Source organism: Thunnus albacares, chromosome 14 (assembly GCF_914725855.1).
Source record: "Thunnus albacares chromosome 14, fThuAlb1.1, whole genome shotgun sequence".
Classification (NCBI taxonomy): Eukaryota; Metazoa; Chordata; class Actinopteri; order Scombriformes; family Scombridae; genus Thunnus; species Thunnus albacares.
The window spans coordinates 18,608,274-18,635,649 of NC_058119.1; the positions used below are offsets into that span (position 1 = coordinate 18,608,274).

Sequence of the window (27,376 nt, forward strand, 5' to 3'; positions counted from 1 at the left end):
TAAACAGTTGATCAATGCTTTATAACACATCAAAGATTTACTCATGTGAATAAAATATCAATAAATATGACGGTAGCTATATACTGATATCATTTATACACCAGTTACGGACACTTTATAGAAGTTACAATGAACAAATACATTATTAGACATTTAAAAATGTCCTGTCTGCTTGCAACTACAATATATAAATTATTATTTACATACTGCTTGTAAATACTAAATAATGGGGTTACAATGAAGTTTTGCCCAGATTTGTTTGTTAATGATTTATGACCTTCAATTGACCTGCTTCTATAACAAGTGTATATTAAGTATATTTATATCCACCAGAGGGTGCTAGAAATCGAGGAGCACATTGTGAAGTTAGAAACTTCTGCTTCAGGAACTTTATATACTGTATAAAGTCTCTTCCTGTGAAGGTAACAGTCATATTAAAAGACACAAGTGTAGTGCAAAACTTGTAAAATCGCAGAATTATCTTTGGTACATGAAGCATTGTTGGCAGCTGAGGAATATCAGACAGGAAACAGTTTAGTTGGACATTCAAAAAGGTTTTCCTTTATTTTTTTTTCCTTATTTTGCCTGTTCTTTGCGTTACACTCTGTATAGTGAAGTCAGGCCTAAATCCACAAACCATCATAGTCACAACTGCAACTATTGCATAAATACAAAGCAACATACAGGGTGATGCTCAAAACGTGTATGACTTGAATGAAACACGAAAGGGGTTACAGTACGCAATGGCAAGGAAAAAAAAAACAAAAATGCAAACATTCACGGCAAAAAAAAAAAAAAGTAACAACAACTTGTGTTTTTTTCTTCTTTTTTTTTTCAGTCAGCTTTGGTTTTATAATGTTGCAGTCTCTCACAACGACCTTAATCAAAAAAATTAAAGATGGGTTTCACAGAATGACAACAAAGAGGCGTTACAGAGGAGGTGAATTGACGTGTACCGTGAGGGTGACCTTAACAACGTATGCTATAAGGAATAAAAGGGACAAAAGGAAGCGGGAAATAACAATGAGACAAGTGTAGCTCGCGGTTCATGTCATGACTTTGAATGTGTCTCACTGCCCAAAAAAAGCACCAGGTTTTAGGCATCCAGATGAGGTACTAAATCGCACGCAACAACATAAGTAAACTTTTCCACTGATGGTCATGGTTGGTTCTTTCCTCACAGCAACAGTGTTTCTGTGCAACATGTCTTCATCAAGATTGAGAGAATAATTAACAAAAACCACAAAAAAAGGAGAGAAAAAATATACAGAAAGCTCTTATTAGCTCAAATAAGTTTCCAAACAATAAATATGTAGAGTAAGTTCAGAGAAAAACACACACACACACACACACACACACACAAGTTCTCAGTTCAATCAGTCTGAAAAAAGGTAAACCAAAGATCCAACATAAATGTTTGTGTGCTAAACCGTAGTGAGTGTAGATTTAACTTGTAAAAGGGAACATCTCCCTTTTCAAGAGCTTCATATATGACCTTTAATTCAAGCAATGATATTTATATAGAAATGTTTTAATAAATGTGCAGTGCTTAGTAATAAGGATTAAAGTCATTTGTTATTACACAATCTCTGGCTTTCTAAAGATAATGATATTGGCTTTGTCCCTGCCCATTCAAAAACAAAATGCTAACTCCTTTACAACTGGAAAAAACATCAAAAAGATCAATTTGGAAATGTGCTTTTTGTCAGTGCCCATACTGAACAGATATAAAGTGTTGATTTGAATCAATGCTGGTATACTGTATTTCCTTATACTCTTATTTTTTTTAAACAACCACATGCATTTACATCTATGGATAAAGATTCCTTTTTTCCTTTACATTTGAAAATCAAAACAAGTCAAAAGGTAGTTTGCATTCGTAAACCTTTATTGTCTCCCCAGATCTGTTGTTTTGCAGCAGTGGAGTACGTCAGTCTCAGGTTTCGTCTGAGTTAAGTGTTGAATGTGGTTTTTAAGTGTATGTAAGAGTGCCTGCGTGTGCTCGGAGGGTTGCAAAATGTCTTTCTGTCCAGAGGTGGAAGGTGGGTGGGGGCTCGTGGTTCCCCGTCCTCTCCTGAAGGCTTTCACAGTTTGTCCGTGTCAGGAAAGGAAAAACAAAAACAAAAACAAAGGAAAACTGTAGGAGAGAGAGAGAGAGAAAGGGGGGGGTGTGTGGAGGCCACCTGTAAGACCGCCTTCCGCCCCCCGCTTCAGTTTTGTCACTCGTCGTCGTCGTCTTCCTCCTCTTCGCCGTCAGACAAAGAGGCGCAGGGGCGGATCTGCCGGTAGCCGTCCAGCCACTTCTCCACCATCTGGGTGACAAGCGGGTGGTTGCGGCGGCGGGAGCTCTTCTGAAGAGCCACCAGGACCCCGCCCTCCGTCACACAGCAGTCCAACCACTCCCGCAGCAGCTTCTCTTGTTGCTCTTCATTACCCATCTGAAGGACAGAGGGGGGGGGAAATAAACGACCATCAGAGGGAGCCACGTAACCAGTCTAAAGTCAGGACAGTATTTTTAAAACTGGCGTCTGTTTCATTATTATAACAATAAACACATCAATGAACAGCAAAATTTAAAAAAGACAAATCTATTGACATAGTGGGGCGGAGGGCGGGAGGTTCTTACTTCCTGTGCTGAGAGGAAGTGAATGTGAAGCAGCTTCCTCTCGCTGTCGACCAGCGGCAGGAACGTGACTGTGACGTCATCGTCTGTGTTGAGGTTGGCGCCTGCGCCGCGATTGTCGAAGCCGTCGTTCTCCATGGCCACCAGCGCTGAGAAGTGGCCCCGCGTGTAGCCGAGAGCGATGGGACTCTTCCAGCAGAAACTCTGCTCCCACAGAAGGGGCAAGTACACACCTGCAGAGAGACACCAGAAGATTACAGAACGTCTTTATATAGAAAATATAAACAAAGCAGAGCAGAAACGCCCTTTGTAGATGTTCAGCCATGTAAGAATATGTATCATCTTTGCTGTACAACATACTGTTTGAGCGTTACTGCTGTTTAAAACCAGTTTTCATGTATTGTGTAGAAGTAGAGGTATATATCTATTTAACAAATAGGAAACTAGTCATATAAAGTGTGACTGACCACTTTTTTAACCATAGTTTACATCTAAAAAAATGTAAAATGTAAATATTCTTCACAGATATTTGGCCTCACAGTTGCATGTCCAACTCAATGAAAATGATTTCAACAGTTATAAGTACTGCATGAATAATACACACAAAAAAATATCTCATTCATTTATTAATTAGCACTTTTCTCTGAATAGATTCAGCGTTCTCTCCTGTTTTCAAAAATTTTTACTCTTTCCAGTTACGTGTAATAAAACAAACTCACAGAGAGAACAGGCTGTAATACTATATGATACATTACTGACACTATTTATAACTGCGGGTGTTTTTGAAGCTTTTGAAGGGAAAAAGGTGATACTGTTGTTAGCTCCCTTTTGGACAAAACTTATTTACATAATAACTTAATATTAATCTTTTTGTTTTTTCCCTTCATTTAGATTTTGTTTCTTATGCACATGTTCTTTCATCGTCACATGAAGTGAATGAAAGATAGAAAGGAAAATTTGGGCCAAAATTGTCAAGAGAAAAAAAAACAAACAAGAAGAACCTTCTTATGAATTTGATTTGATTGGATAGGTCTGAGGGAAAAATGAAAGAATATAATAAAAAAGCTACTTAAAGTCAGTTTTATTTTGTTTCTTCCCATAGTGAGCTCACACAGGACATATTATAGTACTGAGAGATATTACTTTTGTTATTGCTGTTAATTTTATTGTTATTATTTTTAAACGCAGGAACTGGGAGGTCTGTCGGGGGAGGGGGAGGTTGGGTTGGCAGGTTCACTCACTCAGAAACTGATTTGGTTCAGAACAGTGAAAATATTCTATACGGCAAACAATACAGATGCAAAACAGTGCAAGTGATCGATCTCGAGATGGAAAGAGAGGTTTAACATTCATGAGTTGGAATACAAGTGGAATTAATAGTCCAGTCAAAAGAGGCAAAGTTCTGGCCCATTTGAAATCATTAAAGTCATGATGTTTCTACAGGAAACACACTTGAAAAATGACTCCCACAACAGGCTCAGAACAAGATGGATAAAGGAAATATATCACTCAACTTTTTCCACATAAACAAGAGCTATAGCAGTCTAATAGGAGAATGAATATCTTTCACCCACAAAAAGAAACAATTGTTGACAAGGAGGGACGATACCTTGTTGTAGTAGGAGAAATACATAATACTACTATGACCCTAGTAAATTTATATACCCCAAATATAGAAACCCTTAATTAAAAAAACAAAAACACCTTTGCATTAAAACCAGATATATCTCAAACAAACTTGATAAAAGGGGATTTTATCACTACACTAGATCCATATCTCGACAGATCCTCTACCAAAAGAATCCCAAGAAATAACTGAATTTAACTTAAAAAATACAAATATTTCAGATGTATGGTGGACTATGAAACCTTCCAGCAGAGATTGTTCATTCTACTCCTCAGTACATAATTCATATAGTGGAATTGATTATTTCTTAGTGGATGCAAAATTGATACCCTTCACAACAAATGTTAAATGTAAAATTTGTTGCGAAGGGTTGAGGTTTGAGACCACAGCCCCCTTAGAAGATATTAACTACACCATGTGGGACCTGGAGGTTAAACCCACAATTGTTAGTTGAAAATGAGTTCTGGGAATATTTCAAGGCCCAAATTAACCTATTTTGAAACAGATGATACACCAGAGACCACTCCTTTCACTTTATGGGAGGCCTTTAAAGCCTTTTTGAGGCACTGTGTGATATCATTCAAAGCTGCAAGAGAGGAAAATAATAATACTTGGAATTCAGAGAGAAGTACACACCTACTAGTACGACAATTTAGGAAAATAGAGAATTACTGAATGATACATAAGATTAAGAGTAACGATGGAACCACATTGACAAAGACCAGAGACGTAAATGATGGGGTTTATTCTAGCTTATACATATCGAAGAGCACCACAGAATCTTCAGTTATGAATGAATTTCTTACTAAATGTGATCTTCCTAAAATAAGTGAACTCATAGGATAAGTAGAAAACATTTCATCTTATTTCCTGCTATACTACTGAGTTTCTGCCATTAAGTCCTTTGCTTTCTGGTGAAATACTTCCATCTCTCCACCTGACTGGTTAAAAATAGAAGAAGATTGTTATCCCTATTCCGTAGGTGCTATACTCCTAGCTCCCACTCTGATTGATGAATAAATCTACTATTATAATCCTATCATACATAACCAAACAAATTAAATCCCATTTCTGTCTTAAACCTGTAATTTCAGTCTTAAACCTATTTGCTCTACCCATCACAAAAAATCCCACATTCATCCCGTCCAATTTAGATCAAATCTTCTGCACATGCAGTGACTCAGGAATCCATAGTGAGAAATATCTACATTATATATTGAGGATACATTTGCCAAATTCACACAACTACAAAGGAAATTTAATCTCACAAACAGCAACTTTTTCAGATATTTACAAATTAGAGATTACATATGAAAAGATTTAACAGGGTTTGAAATTGAAAGACAATCAAAAATAGACAATCGTCTTAAAACGTCATCATATCAAGACAATTTCATCTCCTACCTATATGACACCCTGATATCAATAACATCTCCATCTCCTGAAAGTTTTAAAACCAGTTGGGAAATCAGAAATAGGTTTTCAAATACCGGATGACATGTGGGAAGAAAGTCTCAAACACATACATAAATGTTCAAATAACGCCAGACACCCTCTTATACAATTTAAAATATTACATAAACTCCATTACTCCGAGGTAAAATACACAGCATATATCCACCCATGTATGATAAATGTCATTCCTCAGAAGCAACCCTTTTAATAGCTTTGTATTCTGCCTCAAAGTTACATCTTTTTGATGTTTCTTCAACAACATCTCAGAAATCATCAATATTCCATTAGAACCAGAGCTGAATTGATTATTCTGGGCGTATCTGAGGCATTAAGGAGACTCACCACAACCGAACAACAATTCTTCTCTTTGCTTCATCACAGCAAAATCAAATACTACTTGGACTACTTATGTCATGGAAAGAAACAATGGTTCCTTCCTCCAAAATGTGGCTATGTGATCTAATCAGAACATTACACTGGAAAAGGATAAGATATGTCATAAAAGGGCAGACTCCCATAATATAATACACTGTTTCATATTTGATTTAATGAGTAAATGAGTGAGAGAAGGGTAGAGGACAGGGAAACAGGAGCAGTTTGGGAATATTAAGAAGACTAAGGGGGAAGATACAGGTGGGAAAGACCTAGACTGCCTTATGTGAGTTATATTCCTATTCTTAGATTTAGATTTGTTTTATGTCTCTTTCGTTTAGTACATACACATTTATTTTATCTTTGTCTATTTTTTTTCAACTTATTCATTTCTTTTATTTTTATCCTTTCTCTTTTTAATTTCTTTATTTTTGATACTGTTCCAAATCTCAAAATACAATCTTATACCCTTCATGTCATCTGTTTCATATCTGTGAAAATATGTAAATATCATTTTATAATTCTTTCATATAAATGAAAATGAGCACTGATACAACAATATACTGTATGTGCAAGCTTCTTTGGCTCAATAAAAATATTTGGAATAAAAGAATAGAAGAAATGTCCGGTGATGGAGGAAGTATTTGTATCGTTTACTTTAGTAAACATAGCAACACCATAATGTAAAAACACAGGTAAAAGTCCTGCATTCAAAATCTTACATAGGTAAAAGTATAGAAGTATTAGACAAAATCTACTTATACTATCAAAAGGAAAAGTACTTTTTATGTGGCAGAATATAAATCATATTGTAGGATTATTATTATTACTGATGTGTAAACATGAAAGAAGCATGTGAAAAATAAATAAGAACTATAGCTGTCAAATAAGTGGAGTAAAATATACAACATTTTCCTCTCAAATGTCATGGAGAAATCTTCAGTGCAGTACGGTAAATGTACTTAGTTACATTCCTGCGCTGGAAATGTCGTAACACGTTGTCAACGATACCTACAGAGTGAGATACTGGTTTAGTGTCTCGTGTTTCTTCTGTTCTGTAATACACAAAGCAGCTCTCACACTTTATGAACACCACTGTAACTGACACCACTTCTGAGCCGCCTCTGTTTAGCTACTCTTTGTCCCAGTAACCACCGTGTTTTTACTGGGTTCACTTGGTCACCGCTTTAACTGAGCTCCCCTCCCCTCCCTATAGGCGCCCATATGCATGTCTCTCTCTCTGTGTTTTACACTGGCTCCTGGCAACAGTAAATCACTGTTCCATCAGGAAGGCTTTACCACAAGCAGCCGGCCCTTACAGAGCACTTTCATCATCCCCTGTACAGCATTAGTCAACAGGCAAATTAAAGCCAGACTGTTTTTACTGCTCGCCAAGGTGGACCCCACTCTCCACGCTCACGGGATTGTTTGACTCGGGGGGGGGGGGGGGGTTCTGATGGGTTACATGTGTTCAAATGTATCTGGATGTGTGTTGAACGTTTCCCTGCACCACAATACACTCCTGAATGAGCTCCTTCAGCAGTTTGGTTATGTTGTTTATGTTATTTTGAGTCAAATGACAGACGCTAGACTGATACATGTCGTTAATATTAATTTACTGACAGATCAGAGGGGCAGTTATGTCAGCTATGTGAGCTATGCAGACACATGTAGGCTGCAGCTATTTCACAAAGGAAGTCTAGTCCTTCTACGCCCACTAGAACGGAGCTAAACTTGACTTTTAATGATATTTGACCAGAACAACACCGGACAAAAACTGCTCACCTTGAAAACGGGTGTACCCGAGTGTCTCCCCACGGAAACTTTTGTAATACTTCACTCCGTAGACGATGATTGGCCTACGAAGTATGTGTGCAAGAACGAAAATGTGGGTCTGTTCCAAGCTGGATCCCGGCTGTAAAAGAAAACACAACACAAAGGGGGAAAAGCAGTTAGAAATCTGCGGCCAGTGAAACTACAAAGCAAGAATTTTTGAGTACTGTAAATACACTTCCTCTGCCAAGTAAACCCAGCATACTTCAAGTCTCAAACCATTAAAAACACACACAATTACTGTGCTTTCACGCCCAGATACAATGACAGATATAATAACAACCCGCCCAAATACTTAGTCTGTGAGGTCACACCGAGCAGAGAGAAGCAGAGAAATGCTGATGACAGACAGGATGCACTTTCAAAGAGCATTACAGATTAAGCATACTGTGATAAGAGGAGTAAAGCTTCTTGCATAATTCAGACATCATTAGTGTGTCACATTTTAAGCACATTACAGTGTTGACAACAAGCTCCTGCCCTCCATATTAATGTGTGTGTGTGTGTGTGTTTATGTGTGCATGTGCACATACCTGACTTGCCAGCGAGAGAATGAAAGCCCAGTCTTCCTGCCACTGTTCCTCCCGCAGTGAAAAGTGCAGGCCGAAACTTTGGGAATACCACGACTCCCACTCCTTCCAGCGTGTGTAAAACCTGCAGACCATACACACACACACACACACACAAAGAGATTTGTTTATGACATTATTTGACCTTGCTGTGCAGGAAGACGTGTGGCTGCTATTCTCTGCTTTCCTCCATCTCTGATGCGGTTTTCGGTTGAATGGCAATTACTCATTGCATCTAAATAGTAATTTTCTGGGGCACCTCAGTAGCCGAAAGGTTACTACGCATGCCACATAATTGCAACATCCCTGGTTCAATTCTAACCAGGGACCTTTTTTTTTGCATGTCATACCTCTCTGATCTTGTTTCATGTCTGCCTCTTTACTAATGACTGTCAAAGAAAAGCAGGAAGGGTAAATTTATTTTGTCATTTTCTCACTGAAAAAGCCACAGTTTCTTGGGAATAGATATCAAACCAGACTGTTATGTACTAGTAGAATCAGCCTCTGGCCTTCATTTGTTTCAGTGTTCCCAATTTTAAACTACAGGAAGAGTTTGTTAAGCTCCTCTAAAAAATTTTTGCCTTCTCAAACTAGCCTAAAGCTCTAGTCAAAACCTCTCATTTCCAAATCAAAGAGTCAGATCTATGTATGAGTCTGCAAATCCAACTTTGGCATCTGGCACCATATCCCAACCTCTAAACCACATGTCCCAAATTCTAACATAGTCATGCAATGTTGAGCAAACACGATGTGGGACTGTTGAAAGTCAATTTTCAGCTGTTTATGTGTCCTTGAGCTTGACATTAAACTTCACCAGCTCACTTTTAGAAAACATTTCCGTGTAAGACAGTGTCAGCTAAATGCCTAAAGTGTATGGATAAACACGGATGAGACATGGATGTTTTATTATAGGAGCCTAATGCAGCAATAGTCATATATTTATTGTAAAAACACACCTGTTCAAGTCATTTAATCTGCTCTATGTGCAAATATACATTGAGTATATTCACCCTATTTGCTCAAATTAAATACATTAAAATCATCCTCCTTAACAGCAGCATGCAGGCCCGCTAGACTCAACAACACATGCTGAAATTACACAATATTTGTGTACCGTTGATCTAATGTCATTCAGCTAAACACCTTTAAATACGCCTGAAGCTAGATACCAATCAGCTTGTTTTAATGTCAAGGGGCTGTGTTTTATATCGGTATAAAACTGTAATCTTGTAATCCTAGTCCCGAGTCCGCAGGCCTCACCAGTGAGAGCAGTCGTGCAGGCTGTCGTGGAGGGTCTTGCGCAGCACCGAGTCCTTGTCGTAAATGCCCCATGTAGCCTGCAGCACAGAGTCCAGCAGACAGTCCCCGGCCGTCCGGTTCCACAGGGCATACAGCCGGCTGTCCAACCTCGTCCCGAGCTCCAGGGACCAGTTAATGATGGGAGACTCCTCCTCAAGTTCTGAACAAGAGAGGAGGGAAATTTGAGTCCTGTGTCTCTCTGCGTAACCTTCGTGTTTCAGTGGCACTAACTACTTGATGTCAAAGAGAACATGTTGTCCTAAGAAATGCAACAGTGAGGGTTGTGAGAAGACTATACTGTTTTTTTTTCTCCAAGTTGCAAGACAGGTGATGGCATTTGAAAGGCATTTGAAAGGAGTGTTTAGGAGGGTGGTAATGGCTACTCACACCTGTCAAAATAGATGTGGCATAACAGTGTCTCCATGGGACTGCATGTACACCACAAACAGTGAGAAGTAAGGCTATGAAAATCAGATAAGGCAAATCTATGTATTTTTCTGTAACATTAAAAAGTTGTGACAAAATGAGCAAAAATCACATTTAAAATTTGGAAAAAAACATCTGTAGTTATTAATAGTTTAACACTAAAATCTCTGCTTAATCAGGACTGATAATGTAAGCAAACAGCCACAACTGGCGTCAGATGTTGTTAAATCTTGATTGGTGCATGGAGATATGTGACATCACAGATTTCCAAATAAGCTCCACCCACTTCTAACCAGTGAGAAGGGCGCAGAGAAAAACAAAGAATACTGAAACCTCTCAAGCGAAATAAACAGAACTATTCAAGTGCTGTGAAATCAAAATATTTATAACAGAATGTGAAGGCTTCAATAGTTGTTGCTTTTTTGGTGAATTACAAAAATATCATGCTTAGCTCACTACTTTGCCTTGTGATGTCTAGTGTCTTCAAGCTACGTTGGTGTTTACAGTTGGAAAGACAAAACAGTTTTAACATTTTTATTGCATTATGCATCCAGCCACTCACAGCCAGACACCAAACAAGACATGTTTTTGAATTTTAGTGACAGTCTGTGATGACTGAATGCTTTGACCTTGCAGTTTTCAGTGCCGTTCAGCAGAAAATGACTGCTTGCACTGTTACTGATGACACCTGTGTACGTGGTCCGTAATAAGATTTCTTCTGATTATGGACCATAATCAGTAGGGGGATGTGAGGGGGTGAGTGGAGCATGTGGACTGGCACTGCGGTGTGACAACAAGCGCTATAGAGGGAAAGCACAGTCTTTTCTGAGTGTGCACATGTGTTTTAACTTTACAAATGGCCTTTTGTTTAGCTGTGGAAACTAAATTTATTTAGTAGTTGTGCTTTTTAGTTTATGACGCCAACAACAACATGACACGACCAATATGGTTTTGTTCAGTTTAAATCAGAGTAGGATTATTCTGGACACGACTACACACAGCTTCTGGCAATGATCTTTCCTTTTATTACACTACATTGCTACACTGATACTTGTTCTGACTCAATATTCAAGATTCAATACTTGATTGGCACAACTTAGTTGTTATGAATTTGCCTCAGTGTGCTCATGACAGAACAAACAACAAAAAGACAGTCAAGACACATAATAATAAGAAAAAACAAACAAAAAAAAACAACCCCCACCCTATACACAAAACCCCCACCCCATTCTGTCCTGGGTTTTGTCCTACAAATGCATACACACACCATGCACCCATAAGAAATTCAGTGAGGGGTTTACAAGCCAGATAATCAGGTTTAAACCTGTCTTAATTGGTCTTCTCTTAATCCCTCAACCTGAAAAAGAAGACTGTTTTCTGTTCACATGGACATTCCAAAAATTATTTATTTTGCCAAAAGTGATCACTAAAATGCAAGCAAGCACACCCAGAGAGGATCCTGAAGGTAACCTAAGGGCTCCTCTTTACACTTCTTTGCCTAATCTTGGACATATTGGTCTGATTATAGGGTATACAACTTAGCAGGACACATAAAAAACTAGAAGAGTGCACTCAGTAAAGTGCAGATCTCCACCAGGTGTGTCTGGGGGCATGTATAGTCTCAGTTTCCTTTAAGATGCATACAGTAGACTAGTGTAATGGTATTTTAACCGAGCATCCTCCTGGGTTCACCTAACTGTATAAACGTAATAAGGAAACAATAAACAGAACGATAAGTCCAAACTTCTCAATTTAAACATTGTTATTTTCTTAGAACATTTTTGTGGTAACACACCATACAAAATAAAACCCCTCCCTACCTCCCTCTCCCCTCCCAAACAAAGAAGAGTTAAATCTCTCTCAATTGTCCCTCCTGGCTCCCTTAGAGTCAACATGGCAGCAAAGCTAACAAAAACAGCAATTTACTCATCTCGTGTCGTGCGTAAATTTAGTGGATCATAACATATCAGGTATGGAATTTATCTGCAGATGCTCCAGTTCAAGATGAGACCAAACTTTTCTATGGTTCAGTTTTTGAGCAACGACAAAGGCCAAAGGCCAGTTAAGAGAAGTGAGCAGTCAGCAGTCAATGGCAGTATAAAATGCATTGCAGATAGGTTTTTCAAGTACACTGCAAGTACAAGAGGTCCTTAAGCATACAGTCATAAATGTGTACAAAAAATATTAGGCTGATCGGACACACGACCAAACATATGCCTAGAGCAGATAATGAAGTGTTGCAGAAGAGCGATGCCTTTCACAAGTGTGTTTATGTTTGTGTGGGCTGAGGGGAAGTACGATCATTCAGTAGGGATCAGAGAAATCCCTAAAACTCAATTAGGCTGATTAGGGCAGACGCAACTGGTGCACACGATAAAGACAGACTGCCTGGCAGGGTGACAATCAGGCAGGCACAACACCGTGTTGGCAAGAAGGAAAATAAGTAATATAACACTGCCAGTATTCGGCATCCTTCCCATTATAGTACAGAGTATGTGAGGGGGCTCCCTCTGTTTGCCAAGGCGCCAGACCATCAAAGTCATCTTGGATCTGGTTTCTCTTTCTCTCAAAGCAATTGCATTTATATGTAAGCAAAGCATGCAATCTGTCAGTGCAATACTAAGTCATGAAATTGAGAAAGTAAACGCTTCACCTTTTTGTACATCTCGGTCCAGCACCTCATCAAACAGTTTTTCCTGAACGGCTGGGGGCAAGTCCTCGATGTCTGAAACAAAAGAACCAAAAATAATTAATGACAGAAATCAAAAGAGCTTACTAGGAATCTCATTTTATTTAATGAGCGCATTAATCTCTACTTAAACTAACTAGAACACTGGAATGACTGAAAAGGCCAACTAGAAAATGTTTCTGCCGTGGCTCATTTCAACTCAAGCCACCATGTTTTGTTCTTTCCACAATAGCCACTGGCTTTCTCTGCATGCTCAGAGCTCTTGTCAACACAGTAGCTTATTCTTTAGCTAAAATAAATGAATGCATTGACTTTGTGGAACTGAACAGAATGGCTTTCCATAGTGGCCAGAAGCCAAGGTCAAAAATCCTTAGCTTAGCTACCAGCAACAGACTAATTCATAGTAGCTATTCCATACAGTGAAATTCAACAGAAACAACATTGAAATACATGCAACTTTGCTGTTGGCAAAAAAATGCCAAATATAGCTTTATTATGAACAAGAGACGTGTAGTTGGCGGGCTGGCATACTCAGTATACAAGAACAATACTCAAACAGTGAGCCAGAGGTGGCCTCCGTCTTCTGGCAGTTGGAAACAGACAACTGTAGCATTATGTTCCCTTAGCATCCCAACAACAAGCAATTTCATACACCACAAGTAAACAAAACAAGCATTCTATCACACACTTGGCAAGTCGAACGGGATTGCTAGACACAATTTTTCAGCTACAGAGTTCAAGTTCCCCTTAAATACAAAATACAGACAGTACACTCAGCATTTGGAATTCACTGTATGATAGTTATGATTTCATAAATGCACAGCCTGTTGTTTTAAACCCTTTATCTCAACCAAAGAGGTTATTTTTTTGTCTTGTTTGTTTGGTGAGGAGGTGCTGACCTGCAGGCAGAGTGAAGGTCACCAAGTCGGTGAGGAAATAACAGGTGAAGTCTCCCTTGCGCTGGTGAAGAGAGGCCGCAACCTCACGACGGATCTGCTCTGTTAGCTCAGGACACACCATGGCCGGAATACACTTGGCTGCCTGTTGGGACACCTGCAGAGAGGAGGAGGACAAAGGGAAGGAAGCAGAGGCAGAGGCGAGACAGAGGCTTAGGATTGAGCAAGGACATTTCTAACAATTGCAGAGGGTTGTATTACACAGGTAACCACACACACACAAAAAAAATAAAAAGTGGCCCGGTTATTAAGTTTCTTTTAGGAAAGGTTTATATGTTGGTATAGTTCTCAGTCATTGTGTGTCGAGCTGATGCTGTCAGTTGGGATGGATGGTAGCGATTGGATGGATTCCCATGTTGACAACTTGTGAGTTACGGTTGTATGATCACAAAGTTGGTCGTGTGAGGATTAACACGCTGTGCATTGACAATATATCACCATATCAATTCAATTTGGGTTTGATTATATTGACTTTTTGGCTGATGTGAGGAGTCCATATTTTTGGTTTTCAGGCACTTTTGTATTATTAAGTGCCAAGTCAAATATATTGTGCTTTCAGAAAAATCTGATTTTCCCAGTTGTAACTGCAACTCGGGAATGCTTTTTACATATTGTGAACTTAATAATTAATTATTATGACGACTCCAATTTTACATGAATGCAGCATGAGCCTTCTGAACTTGGTGCACTGTCACTCTCAATCCATTCGGATCAGAGAGGAGGGATCTTTTTGTCTGTGGAAACTGTCAAGATTATCACAACCAGCCGAAGATAAATTTTTACCCGCCCAACTAAATAAAAAGTAGCCCAATTAGGTGGAAAACCACCCAATCTGGCAACACTGTCTAAGAAATTATTTGAAGTTTTATTCACAAAAAATAAAGCTCAAGAACTCAGCTGTGAAGAAATCACTATGTCTAAAACATTACATAAAAAAGACAGTGGAAGCAGAGGTAAAGGATGGATCACTGCATGTAAGAAAGTGGGGCAACTGTATGAAGAGCACCTATAGAAATTCATGGGGATAATGCAGATTGGGCATCATGGGGATTTATTTAGCCTGAGGGATGTTTCCTGGAAGTGAAACTGAGGCTGTAAAATTGCTAAAAAAAGGCACAGATTTCAACAGAGAGAGAAATTGGGAGAGGAAGACTCAAAATCAGAACACACAGATGAGGTATGTGTTGCAAGTTAACAACACTTTTTGAGAAGCCATCAGAAAAGTAATCCCTCACAACCATGACTGACATCTGAGGGAAAGGTTTTGAGTTTTGAGAACAATGTGGCATAGATTAATACTTACAAAAGCTATTGCTTTTTTGTGTTTCTACGTAAGTGACTCTGTGATTCGAGCCAAATTTACTTCCACTAATCCAGTCTAAGTTTCCTTCGGGACAAGAGGAGGAAAGAAAAACGTGTGTGAGATGTTAAAGCAGTTGTCAGCTTTGAACCATTTTCGGGGCATGAGCCAGTGTCTCACTGACCCGCTCCGAAAAGAAACTGGGACAGTGACTGAGTGTGGGAGGAGAGGTGTGTATACAGATAATCTGGGATCACAGCGCTGACGGGAAGGGAGCTGCAAACAACCTCAGGCACGAGCACACTGCTGACACGCATACGATAATAGTGAGCCTTCTTGTTTCGCAGACACGTCAGGGAGGGAACACAATACTGGATATAAAAATCACTAACATTACAAAATAATTACTAATACAGGAAAGGTGCATTATAGACCAGGATGTAATATTATTATATGCTCTGTGCACCCGGCCTCTCTATTCACAAAACCAAGTACAGCTGCAATTATACAGTAAATCAAAGTGTAATATCCACAAGAGATCCTCTGGTTGCTATTATCCAGTTTTTGGTTTCCTAATTTTTATCCAGAGTTCACATATGACTCACACCGGTCCATGTAGACACGCTCATATTCTTAAATAAAATTACTATGATTTAATTCTGTTGTCAGGAGCTTAGAGCCACTGATTTTGCTTTTATTCTTGATGTTGGGATTTTCAAGCTACAGCCTTTTTCATTGTATGCTTTGTTTGAAGTTGCATGTTAAGTCTCAGATAATTTATGTCTTCCAGTAAATTATTATTACTGTTATTATTGTGGAATAACAGCAGGTGAAACGGGAACAGGAACAGCTAGATGTGATGTTGTGTTTAAGGTTCCCTGTGGAGTTTTTGACCTCTAGTAGCACTATGGGGCAGTTTTTGTTGAGTTTTTTATGAGTGGGTCCTCATTTTGTGGTTTTGCGGGTGACACGATACACAGTCTTAACAATCGTTTCACGCTATACCACTGATCTACAGGTGGCTGCAATGTGCCGAAAAACACAGCAATGCACCAACAGAGGCAGAGAACAAGAAGACTGCAAGCCAGTAAACATGGATGTAAACAATGCAGGAATTAAAATAATTAAAAAAAACTGTTTTCCAAATATTTCATGAGGAGGGAAATGGATTCAACACATTTAGATCACAAAGATACACGCAATGAATTTTGGTGACTAGCAGTGAATGTAAACATAACTTTTTAACCTTTAAGTGTTAGTTGTGATTTACCTACATGTTTTTTCTGAGCGACATGGCAGATCCATGTGAGTGTAAACTGGATCAGACTTCAGAAGGACTCATACCTCAGACAGGTGATTCCTGTCCATTATATGCTGAGAGAAAATATAACAATCTATCGGTCGTCTCCACTGACCTCAGTGAGCAACACAGCCAGCATGTCCTGTCTCTGGAAGCGGATGGCGAGGTGAACAAGCGTGAAGCCGTCATCAAACGCAGAGGGACGATTCAATAGGTGCACCTCGTCTGATGTTAACTGCCTCGCGATGTCACCTCCTGATGACTTGTAGGCCTCCACAGCTGCCAGGTCGCCTTCCACCACACCTTTCAGAGAAAGAGAGGGAAAAGTCACATTAATAAACAACTTTAACAAATTAAATTTTCATTCACAAGATAACAGACATTCAGCATAGTAGAACCAATTAACATTTTGTGTTCAATTTGAAGTCAACACAAGTTCGTCATACATCATAAGCTCTTAAACCAGCACTTGAAATCAAAACTTACTTTTTGTTATGATGTAGCTTAAATGATAATACAATACACTGCTGACATGCTGATCACTGTGGTTAAAAACCATGTCATGACTGAGCACAACAGATACAAAAATTACTTATCCGGAGTACAACCTTGTGCAGAGGACATTCTGTGCTCAGAACAAAAAAACTATAAAATATTAGAGATGAGAATGTGCTTTATCTCTGTGGCAGCTGTAACAGCTTCAAGACTTCACTGACTTTGAAGTCAAGGGGAAAAAAAACAATAGGGGGCCACAAAGTAATCTGTCAGTTTTTCCGCCTTCTAATCTTTGGGTTTAGATGTTAGCATGAGGGCTGAAGAATGTGTTGGATCAAACAGATGCAGGTGTTTACTCGACTTTTTTGGGGGCACAAAGTGCAAACATTACTAAATGACCAAAGCCATTTATGTCAACCACCAGCTGGCAAACAACTGCTGACCAACTTACTAAGGTAGTCAAACATTAGGAGAAACAAGAAAAACACAGTACAGCCTATTTTGCTTTGAAGTTATTATGTTTCACAGGCACAAGTAGAAAGACAATCTATCACTAAACCTTCCTTTTAGACACACTACCTGTCTATGAACTCATTCACATTCAGTGTTCAACATTATTTTGGGTCCGTTTTGTGTTGTAAATATCAGAAGGAGTTAAAAAAGGTGAGGTGATATGTGTGTGTGTGTGTGTGAACTGTCCTGGGAGGTTAGAGGATGTGGATATTTTTAGTCCAGCCCCTAAACCAAAGCAATAGCACACACTGATAAAGGTCGACTAACAATGAAATGTGGATGGCTGTGTGCTCAGCTCAACATGAGGATCAAACTAGCGAGATAAAAGAAAAGTTATCAGCTGTTGTAGGACAATAAATTATTTAGACATGTGTGTTGTTATGACAGAATAAAATAAAACCAAATGAACAAAGTGTAACTTGATTTCAATGCTACACGGCTTCACAAAATCTCTCTTTCCATTTCTAGCATATACACTAAAAGCCTGTGTAGCATTCTCTCGCACATTTGACAGTATTAAAACACTGTTGAGCTTTTGTTCTCACGTCAAAGGACCACACACAATGCTCAGCTGCATAATCTGTGTGTGAGTGAGACAGAGAGCGAGAGAGACATGGAGTGGGTGGAAGGACTCGCTGTGCCATGTGGAGCTGGCTAGCGCTGTGAGAGAGATGAAGAGAGAAACTACACAATGGCAGCGCAGTGTGATAGAGAGGGATCACAACTACTTTCCACAGAACACTCCATTAGTGTGGGTGTGCCTGTAGCCCTGCAGTCAGTACTGTACTCACAGATCCTTTAGAGAACACAAAAGGTGCAAATACACAAACAGGTGTACACGTAAAAGACAGACAGACTGATGAGGGAGGATAGATTAGGCTAAGTGATGCTGGTCTATTTCCTCCAGAGTGCATGCTGTTTTCTTTCAATAACGTGGGTTATCTGATAGATTTCTATCACAGGAAAAAGAACAACCACCTGTGATTGACTAGAACTAATTTTCAGCAGTAGCCCAAAACTTTCAAATTTAGCATGGTCACTCCAGTTATTATTTAAAACTGTCTTACAGAAACAAGTGCTTACTACCTCTTGCTCCCAACTACATCCCCATCTTCTCCTCTCTTAAAGGATAGGTTGGCAATTTTCTATTTTTTTAACTGGAACGGCCACGGACCAGCCCTATAAACCTGAATGTCTGTCCATCACTGACTGACTGACTGAGTGATGAAGTTACACCATTGGTGCAGCTGGACCAGTGTTGGAGTTTCCTTATTGGCCGTTGCTCTTTCAAAATGAATTGGCGCAAACAGTTTCTATTACATCCTCAGGGTGCGTTTACAGTCCCGAAATAAGTTTTAAAAAACACACATTTACCGACCAAAGCGTCTCACACGGAGGCTCCAATGCTGACAGCAGCACCAACCCGCTGATACAAAGAGACATGATGGATCCATTTTACCAGCCTGCACAGTGGTTAGCAGCTAGTTTGCATGGCTAGCATCATTAGCATAGCTGTGCCATGCTGTGTGTAGCCCATTGACTGTCTAAAAATAAGGTGTAATTGCAATGTTTCCGGTTTAACAGCACTGTGCTGGAAAGGTGACATGTGTGTTTACATTGTCTGTGTGCTCTGAAAGACATCATGGCGCAGATGTAATGTCACACTGCTGACAGACTGTTAGCCTAGCATGCTAATCCTACGTAAACATATAGATGAGACCATATGTTTACAGACATCCACAGATAGAAACAGATGAAAGCAGGGAGATAGCAGATAATTAGAAAAGTTATAATCAAAATTAAATTAAGATCTCTTTCAAATCACACATCCCAAGATATGAGTGGAAAGTATTGTTTTTGCAACTGCATTTTCATATATATGTCATGTGATATACTACTTCAGTACGCTTTAACAGATATAACTGGGACCACTACAGAAAATTGCAGATGAACATCTAATATCCAGGAATTCACACAACAGACACTACCACTGACTATCCCTGCAACAAACTAGTCACAATTTCGCACATTAACCATACACAGTGCAGCCATATACTAGGTTTTGACCTTGTCTTGTTCTTATTGTCAACAAATCTCATGTGTAGAGCCAAACCAACCATGAACTGATCTTTCTTAAAAGTATTGTGTGTGTATCCAAAGCCTGATATATCTTTTTCCTCCGTGCTGTAGACCTCTGTTGTCCAAAAACTATTAAAAACATGTCAGTGAGCCACACCGCTGCACTGGGTGACATGTTCCTTCTCCCCAAAGAGTATAGGAACAGTAGTTTGTTTAGAAACAGCTCCAAAGACTAATAATATTGTGATATATAGCACTACAAGTTAGCGAAGCTCGTCTTACAAGGAGCTGCTCTCCTGAGACTGAAAATGTGTTCGCTGTTAGTCTTTGGAGCCATTTCTTTTTTAAATATTTGAAGTGATTGTCAAGATACTGACAAGGAAACTTGTAAAAGAGTGGAATTATTTTACCTTATTGGCTGAACTGATTACAGATTCAAGAAAAATAAGCCTGAGCGCTGAATCTGACACCTCATTACTTGTAAGATGGATGTACATTCAGTGAACCCAGTCCAAATCCCCGTTTGACAGACAGCTTTTTTTAGGAGCTCTCTTATGCCAAATGATCTTTACTGATTTCCCCATTTACAGGAACACGAATGAATAAAAAAAAAGAAGACTATGGTATTTTCCCCTGCCGATATTTTAAAATATAATAGGAAGAAAAGAACAGGAGTCACCCATAACGTTTATAATGGTTGCATTTAAACGCAGTGTAGGGCTTTGGTGTTATGTGTGCTGTCTTACTGAGATTTCTTCCTGATCCACGGTTAATGCCATTAGACATGAGACCGACATGTTAAATTTCCATCAGATTAATGTAAAGGGGTGCATGTCTAAAAGGGGCTTTAGTTACACCTGTGCTTTTCCTGCAATATTATATCAGCATGTCTGCCATAGAAGAGGTCTATAGTAGCCTGAGATTACGCCAGACATCCTGCTGGTATTAATATATAAATCTGACTTTACTCCGCAGGCAGAGGGAGATCTGCTTCAACAAGGCTGTCAGCTGCAGTAAAGAGAGGGAACAGCAACCAGGCCCAACACAGACTAAGAGACTACATTACCGACTTTTCCTTCAAGGAGATGTGTTCACGTTGCCGCTGGAGCTCCCAAACTGTTTTGACAATTTTCCATCTTGCATTTCTCAACACCATCTCAGATTTTATCAACCAAGACAGACCACTAAGTCATAAAAGAGAAAAACTTCTGAGAAGTTAAGGGAGCCATACATGTATATACAACATTTTATAGTTTTTTTTTCCAATATCATGAGACAATTTATTGAGACCAGGTTTGCTGTATTGCTACATATGTGATCATATTCTAACACAATGCCTCATGCTTACAGTATTTTGGGCAAACAGACCTTAGTGAATACTGATTTTTTTTTAGTTCTTGCACTAAATATTTTATACATACTTGTGGTGTATACTTGCATTTTATATTTTTTATCTACTGTGTGAGAATAATTTTTGTTAACTGTATACTTTCAATTGTAGTGATCCAGTTTAAACAGACCTCTTTGAGAAAACTGTCCTTACTTGAAATATGATTCCTGTTAAAGGCTGTTGAGTTTAAATAATGACTCTTCTGACTGAGAAAGGTCCAATTTAAGTGACTGTATTAGAATGTATTTATATATAGAGCTATATATTGTAAACATTAAAATGATTAAGATATTCTTTCCCCTTATCGGCTACCCCCAGTTAGTACTGTCACCTCACAGAAAGTAGGACACAGGTTTGTTAGGAGTTTGCACATTCCCCTTGTGTTCACACGGGTTTCCTTTGACCATGCTCCTGTTTCCTCTCACATTCTTATGTCAGGACTGGAGGCTTTGAACTGCATGTAGGTATTCAGTGTGCAAGTGACAATCTGGCTATCTATGTTATCCTAGCCATTTCCCAATCTATCAACCACATATGATAAGTATATGAGTTAGTTAGGAGAATGAAAGGACACATACACCACTGAAATTTGGACTGGAAATATGACTTGATCCAGTCTATTGATATCTTAACTAGAAATACCGCCTTGTGGTTGTATGCCTCTGCCAATCAGTCAATTTACAGTTTATATCCATGTCTGTCCAGACTCATATAATATTAGTAGTGAAGACTTTGAGGGATTTTAATAGAAGGCATTAAGTGTATTGTCCTTGTATGTGTTCACATACTTGGCCAATAAAAATGATTCTCATAGAACACAAGGTTGTAGCCATGACAGCAGATGATGCTTCAGATATGGATGTTGCTGCAAAGAAGCTACAAATTCTATAACGTGGATGCGTCAGATACATCTTCAACCCAGCAGCACAGAAGATCTTTAAAATCTCCACAGTTTAACGGTGGGCACCCAACATTAGTGTCATCTATTCAGTATCCGACCAATGTGAAATAAGATCACAATCTTCCCTTCTGTTCCTGAGTTATGGCGTTGAATAACGGCCAGGAAAGTGTTTTTGCAGAACATTATGATGTCACAGTGAAGATGAACTTTGACCTTTTGGATATAAAATGTCACCACTTCATCATTTCATCTTATTAGACATTTGTGTGAAACTTATTCATAATTAGCAAATGAATTCTTGAGCTATAGCCAAAAATGTGTTTTGTGATGTCACTGTGACCATGACCTTTGACCACTAAAATCAATTCATCCTTGAGTCCAAGTGGACATTTGTGCAAGATGTAATGAAATTCCCTTCAGGAGTTCCTGAGATATCGCATTCACGAGAATGGGATGGACGTGAGGTCACAGTGACCTTGACTTTTGACCACCAAAATCCAATCAGTTCATCCTTGAGTCCAAGTGGACGTTTGTGCCAAATTTGAAGAAATTCTTTCAAGGCGTTTCTGAGATATCGTGTTCACGAGAGAATGGGACATACCTACGCATATACTGACAAATGTACAACCCGAAAACATAACGCCTCCAGCCATGGCTGTCCCCAGCCTGGAGGCATAATAAAACCACTATTTTTGGATGTGTTGACAACAATTAATATGTTCTCCATAATAGGATATTTTCTCTTTTTTTCCGGAGATGCTAACATGAGGTAATCAACCTGGGTAAAATTAATTATTCGTGCTAATTCGTGCAACATTGTTATTTGCTGATTACATTCATTCAGTAGTGCCACAGTCTTTCTTTACAGGTTGCTGTATCTCTCTGGAAAGGCCATTTTCAGCACACCTTAGCCTGGTCATGAAAAGTCTTTTTAACTAGGAGACAATAGACCAATAAACCTGGACCAACACAAACAAGTGGACACAAAGAGAAAAAGTCCCCTCAGTGACCAGGCAAAAGGGCTTCTTGTGGCTCATCAAACTTACAAGTCCCAAGCATCGGGTTTCAGGAATGATGACGCCATAACATTAAACCACTCTCTCCTAATTCCAACGTTTGTGAAAGAAACCTTTCCACAACAGGGAGGATAATTTGCACATGTTATGTCAGTGTTGGCCTTCAAAAGCAAAATCTTAAAATCCACTTCTCTGAAAACAACTGAACAATCACAAATCTGTTTTTGGCTAATAATCAAGATAAGAATGTAATGTATTGTCACTAGTTTGAGGAGAGATGCTTGGTTCAACATGCAAATGTCCACACAAACATCATACATGTAAGCAACATCAGTTGAGTTAGTGTTGGGTCATCTACACTACCGGGGCGAAGGTCATTTCTGTTGCCCAAGACATTTATTTTTGACTTCGGCTGTATTTGTCACGCTATTTTTACTGCAGCTGGTCCCTTAGGAAGCAAGGCCATCTTCCAGAAAACTGGGGGCCACTGTTTACAAACACGCATGTGTGAATAAGTCATGTATGTTTATGTCTGTCATCTCAGGAACAAGAGTAGTTTTGCTCAATTGCGGGATTATTTGAGAGCACTTTATAACAGAATTTGGGGCACAAATTTCTAAAGTACATGTAATCAACTGGGTATCCAATAGAGACTGATTTTGGGCTTGGATTTAATTTTACTTCAAGGGACAGGGTGGAAAAAAACGGACATTTCCCGACAGATAAAGAGATCTAATATTTGGATATGTTAAAAGGAATCACACACACTCACATCAGACATTCTGACCAGATAATACTTGGCCCCAAGGGGACAAGCCACTCAGACATGAGGGAATTCACCATCTTACATGCAGTAAGAGACCCAGTATAAGACCAGAAGCACACTAACTAAAGGGGTCTATTTTCCGACCTTCAGACCTGATGATTCCTTTTCTTTGAGGAATGTAACATCTTGAAAAAACTGCACAACTCTGTGATATCAAACACATGAGTGGATGTCAAATGTGTGCTGCCAGAGTAACACAAGCGAGTTGTTTCTCCAAGAGACAGATATGGAAGAAGAACGGGAGGCTGAGTGGGCATGCAGAACAAACTCTACGTAGCCATGGCGAAGGCAGGAGAAAGAGTGAGATAGCGGTGTGAGAGAGGGGGAAAAAAACCAATCGCTAGTTCTTAAAATGTTCATCCTCCCTCCCACTCCACATTCACCGGTCTACAGTGTGGGTGGCAGGACACTTGCTGCTTGTGTAGGGAAGTTTTACACAAGCTGACTGCAGAGGATTTCTAAGCATTTACAGTACATCAGCATCAGTAGGACGCAAATCAGAATCATCTGGACTGGGCTTTGTGAACAGGATAGCAAATAATTACCTTGCAGATCGTAAAAGCAGATAAGTCATTCACACAAATTCTGGGAAATCCCATTTCACAGTCACCCATTTCACAGTGTTCCCCTGTCTTACATCATTTAGTTGACTCATTGCCGATCTCCTAACAAGAAAATACATTAGGGGATGGTTGAACATACTTCAATAAGATCATATATTCTGGAAACTCACCAACACAGGCATTGAGGAACAGCCAATCAGTCCTTCTCATCCTGTTCTTAATCTGCTTCAGTTTTTTGAAATCCACCTCCAGCTCCTCTTTGCCCCCAATCCCAGCCCCTGATGCCACTTCGATCCTCTGAAAGTCCATGTTCACCTCTGACTCCCGTTTCAAGGTCGGGGGAGACCTCCTCTGGCTGCTGCTACAACCCCCCATCCCACCTACAACACCCACTACCCCTTGCCCAACCACATGCCCAACAACGCCCCTCCTGTTGTCCCTGTCCTGTTCGTTAAGTTTTGAAGAAGGTTGTTGGCTCTCAGGCTCTGATGCTAGTTCGATGGGTTCAGCTAGCAAGCTGTTCGGCCTGGGGTGGTCGCACACGACACATTTGAGTGCCTTGGACCAGTTCTCGTAAGTGCAGGCAGTGCAGGTCCAGTGCTGTGAATGAGTGTTGAGCCTGTTACGGTCATTATATTCCTCACAGGGGTCTGTAGTGGTGGTTGACGGAGCAGGGCGGCATCCAGAGCCTGAGGTTTGGGGTGACTCTGTAGGGCTGCGTGGCTGCTGGGTATGATGTCCTTGATGGGTTGCATGTTGCACATGCTGCTGTTGTTGAGCCTGTTGCCTCTGGCACAGGCACTGCGTGCAACGGATGGCGCGAGGCCAGTTCAGGTAGGTGCACATGTGGCAGGACCACTTGCTACTTGTCTCAGGTACATCAGCAATGCGGACACGGGGTCGGGCACTGGAGTCTGGACAAATAAGTAAGCTGGAGCCCCCCTGGGATGGGCTGTTGCTTAGGCCTGCAGGGTCCCACTGGTGAAGACTGGCATCCAGAGCAGGGCTGCTCTTGAAGGGCTCCTCAGTAATGATGGCACCCCCACTGGGCCTCTGAGCGCGGCACATGGTGCACTTGATGGCTGACGGCCAGTTCTCGTATGTGCAGTATTCACAGGCCCACTTGGCAACCAGCTCGGTCATCGTCGCACCGCCACTGAGGGAGGCTTCCTGCCGTTCAGAGAGGCTCTCAGCTCGGCAGATCCACTCTCAAGGAGATCACACAGCAAGCAGTACACTGGGGTACAAAGAAAAAAAAGACAGGGCATTTACTAAAACACCTTGATGTCATGCCAAGTAAACATATTGAACTTGACTACTCTACGATGAAAAGAGACAAACTAACACTCACTTGTGAAAGGTCAAAAGATAATGCAAAGTGTACACTTCATGAAATGTTTCTGCATTCTAACAAACAACAGATATTGCACTTAATGCACCAGATTTTTAGAGGTAAATCTCTCCAATAATGCACCGTTACAGTCAACCCAAACAAAGTACGTTTCAATACAGCCACCTGTGCCACTCAGCCTTTGGGTCATTTACTCTCAAACACTTGCCAGTTCTTGCCACAGTGCTGTTTGCTCTTGATCTGGCAGCAATTTGTAGCAAAAAAAATCAAAGGCTGTTATGTTTACAGTCCCACAAAGCAAAGTGCAGCCTTTGAGTGCAACACTAAACCTCCGCGCTTCTATTAAAACCCGGCACTGGCTATAAACACATAGGCTACAGTAAGTTATATACACCGGGCAAATGTGCCCTACAACCGAGCAGGGTAACAAGAGACAAGGACAGATGAAACCAGACACCCAGCAGGGAGGCGCGTGACTGGTTAAGACACTTTACTGATGCCCTGAAATTGAATTCGCCCCAAAGCCTATTACCTACATATGAAACTAAATTATCCAAACCACATGTGTCCGTGATATGTCAGTCTGAACATGATTAACAGCAGCTAACATACAAGTTAACATCAGCTTATCTCACGGTGGCAGCTCAGAGACGAAATTGATTGTGCTGTGTTTACACCACGCCTCCAAGTTTACCAACACACCGTGAGAAATTCAACACATTTGACACGATGCCCTGCAGAGATGCATGTAAAACTAACAAAAAAAAAAAAAACTCGCCCGCTTTTTAAAGTCAACCAATTTAACTTGTGACAAGAAAATCATTTAAAATAAACGAAAAGAAGCAAACAAGCTGAGTTTAGATCAAATGAGAGCTCGACAAGTGTCATGTCATGCATTTACAGCTCACATCACTTCTTCTTTATAAAACAAACTACTATCTATAACGCGTCTTAACAGACACACGGAGCGAACTAGCTGTTTGTTATCTTACATGACAACTAGGCTATACGTATAATCGGTTGCCAGCCAGAAATTTACAGCCAAGCTAGCTGGCTGCTCGCTAACATTATAGGATTATGTTTTGCTCCTCTTACTGTTTGTAACCGTTGGAGAGGTCCTTTACCAAACTCTAAATGACGGTTGGTAGCCGTTAAAACCTCTTACCTTTGCTCTGCCGTGTTTACACTCCTCAGTTTCCCCCACTGCAACCAAAACAAACGGAGCTCCTACTTTGCCGACACTAGCCGCATATTTACTTCTTTGGGGCGCCTTTTAGTTGGAAGTTGAAGGTCCATATGTACTACCAGAAAGCGAGAACCCCCCCTCCCCCTAGTCCCGTCCCTCGGCTGTCCGCGGTGCCGCTTTAAATCATTTTTATCCTCTTCCCGATTTCCAAACGCCGAGCTGAGCGGCTTTAATGGCGGCACAGGGGAAGGGAAGCAACCGAGGCAGGGCTATAAAATACACTACGAGGGAGCGCAGAGAGCTCTGGGCCGTGTTACAGTCAGAGGCAGGAGCAGGATTTACCACCTGAGTCTGCCAACCAATGTGATTGGTTGATTTTTGTGTATCCCCTCACATCGACCAATCAGATTCTACGTCTCTCATTCCAACTGTTAAAAGGCTCCGTCAAAGCAAAACAGACTCTAAATGACACATTAATAGTAACGGCAGCTCCGTCTAAAATGATTTATTATCTTTTGGTCGAGGATGCCCAGCTAGTTAAAGTAAAAACATGTTTGTTTTTAATTCGTGCATCCCTTATTTGTGTGCATCACTGGCAATCAACCAC

The 27,376-nt window shown here is 40.1% G+C and overlaps 1 protein-coding gene across 3 annotated transcripts; it reads right to left on the reverse strand.

Moving 5' to 3' along the window:
* Positions 1 to 533: 533 nt before the first annotated feature.
* Positions 534 to 27,129, reverse strand: zranb1b (zinc finger, RAN-binding domain containing 1b). 3 transcript variants are annotated; one of them, XM_044372702.1, is made up of 10 exons: positions 26,749 to 27,129; positions 24,403 to 25,469; positions 16,565 to 16,752; positions 13,793 to 13,946; positions 12,858 to 12,929; positions 9,740 to 9,938; positions 8,444 to 8,564; positions 7,863 to 7,992; positions 2,627 to 2,856; positions 534 to 2,438 (listed from the first exon to the last, which is right to left on the reverse strand). In XM_044372702.1, exons 2-10 carry the CDS (start codon positions 25,373 to 25,375, stop codon positions 2,220 to 2,222), a joined length of 2,286 nt encoding a protein of 761 aa, XP_044228637.1. In that variant the 5' UTR covers positions 25,376 to 25,469; positions 26,749 to 27,129; the 3' UTR covers positions 534 to 2,219. The 3 variants fall into 3 exon arrangements, with proteins under 3 accessions (XP_044228637.1, XP_044228639.1, XP_044228638.1); XM_044372704.1 differs by lacking the exon at positions 26,749 to 27,129 and adding an exon at positions 26,679 to 26,700; XM_044372703.1 differs by lacking the exon at positions 26,749 to 27,129 and adding an exon at positions 25,584 to 26,009.
* Between the last annotated feature and the right edge of the window lie 247 nt (positions 27,130 to 27,376).

Excerpts from the sequence above, each read along its gene's own strand:
- zranb1b (XM_044372702.1), bottom strand. The coding sequence starts at position 25,375 with ATGACCGAGCTGGTTGCCAAGTGGGCCTGTGAATACTGCACATACGAG. Across the intron at positions 9,939-12,857 it reads GGACCGAGATGTACAAAAAG|AACTTGAGGAGGAGTCTCCC; the intron begins GTGAAGCGTTTA and ends TCTCTTGTTCAG. Across the intron at positions 2,857-7,862 it reads CGGGTACACCCGTTTTCAAG|GTGTGTACTTGCCCCTTCTG; the intron begins GTGAGCAGTTTT and ends GTCTCTCTGCAG.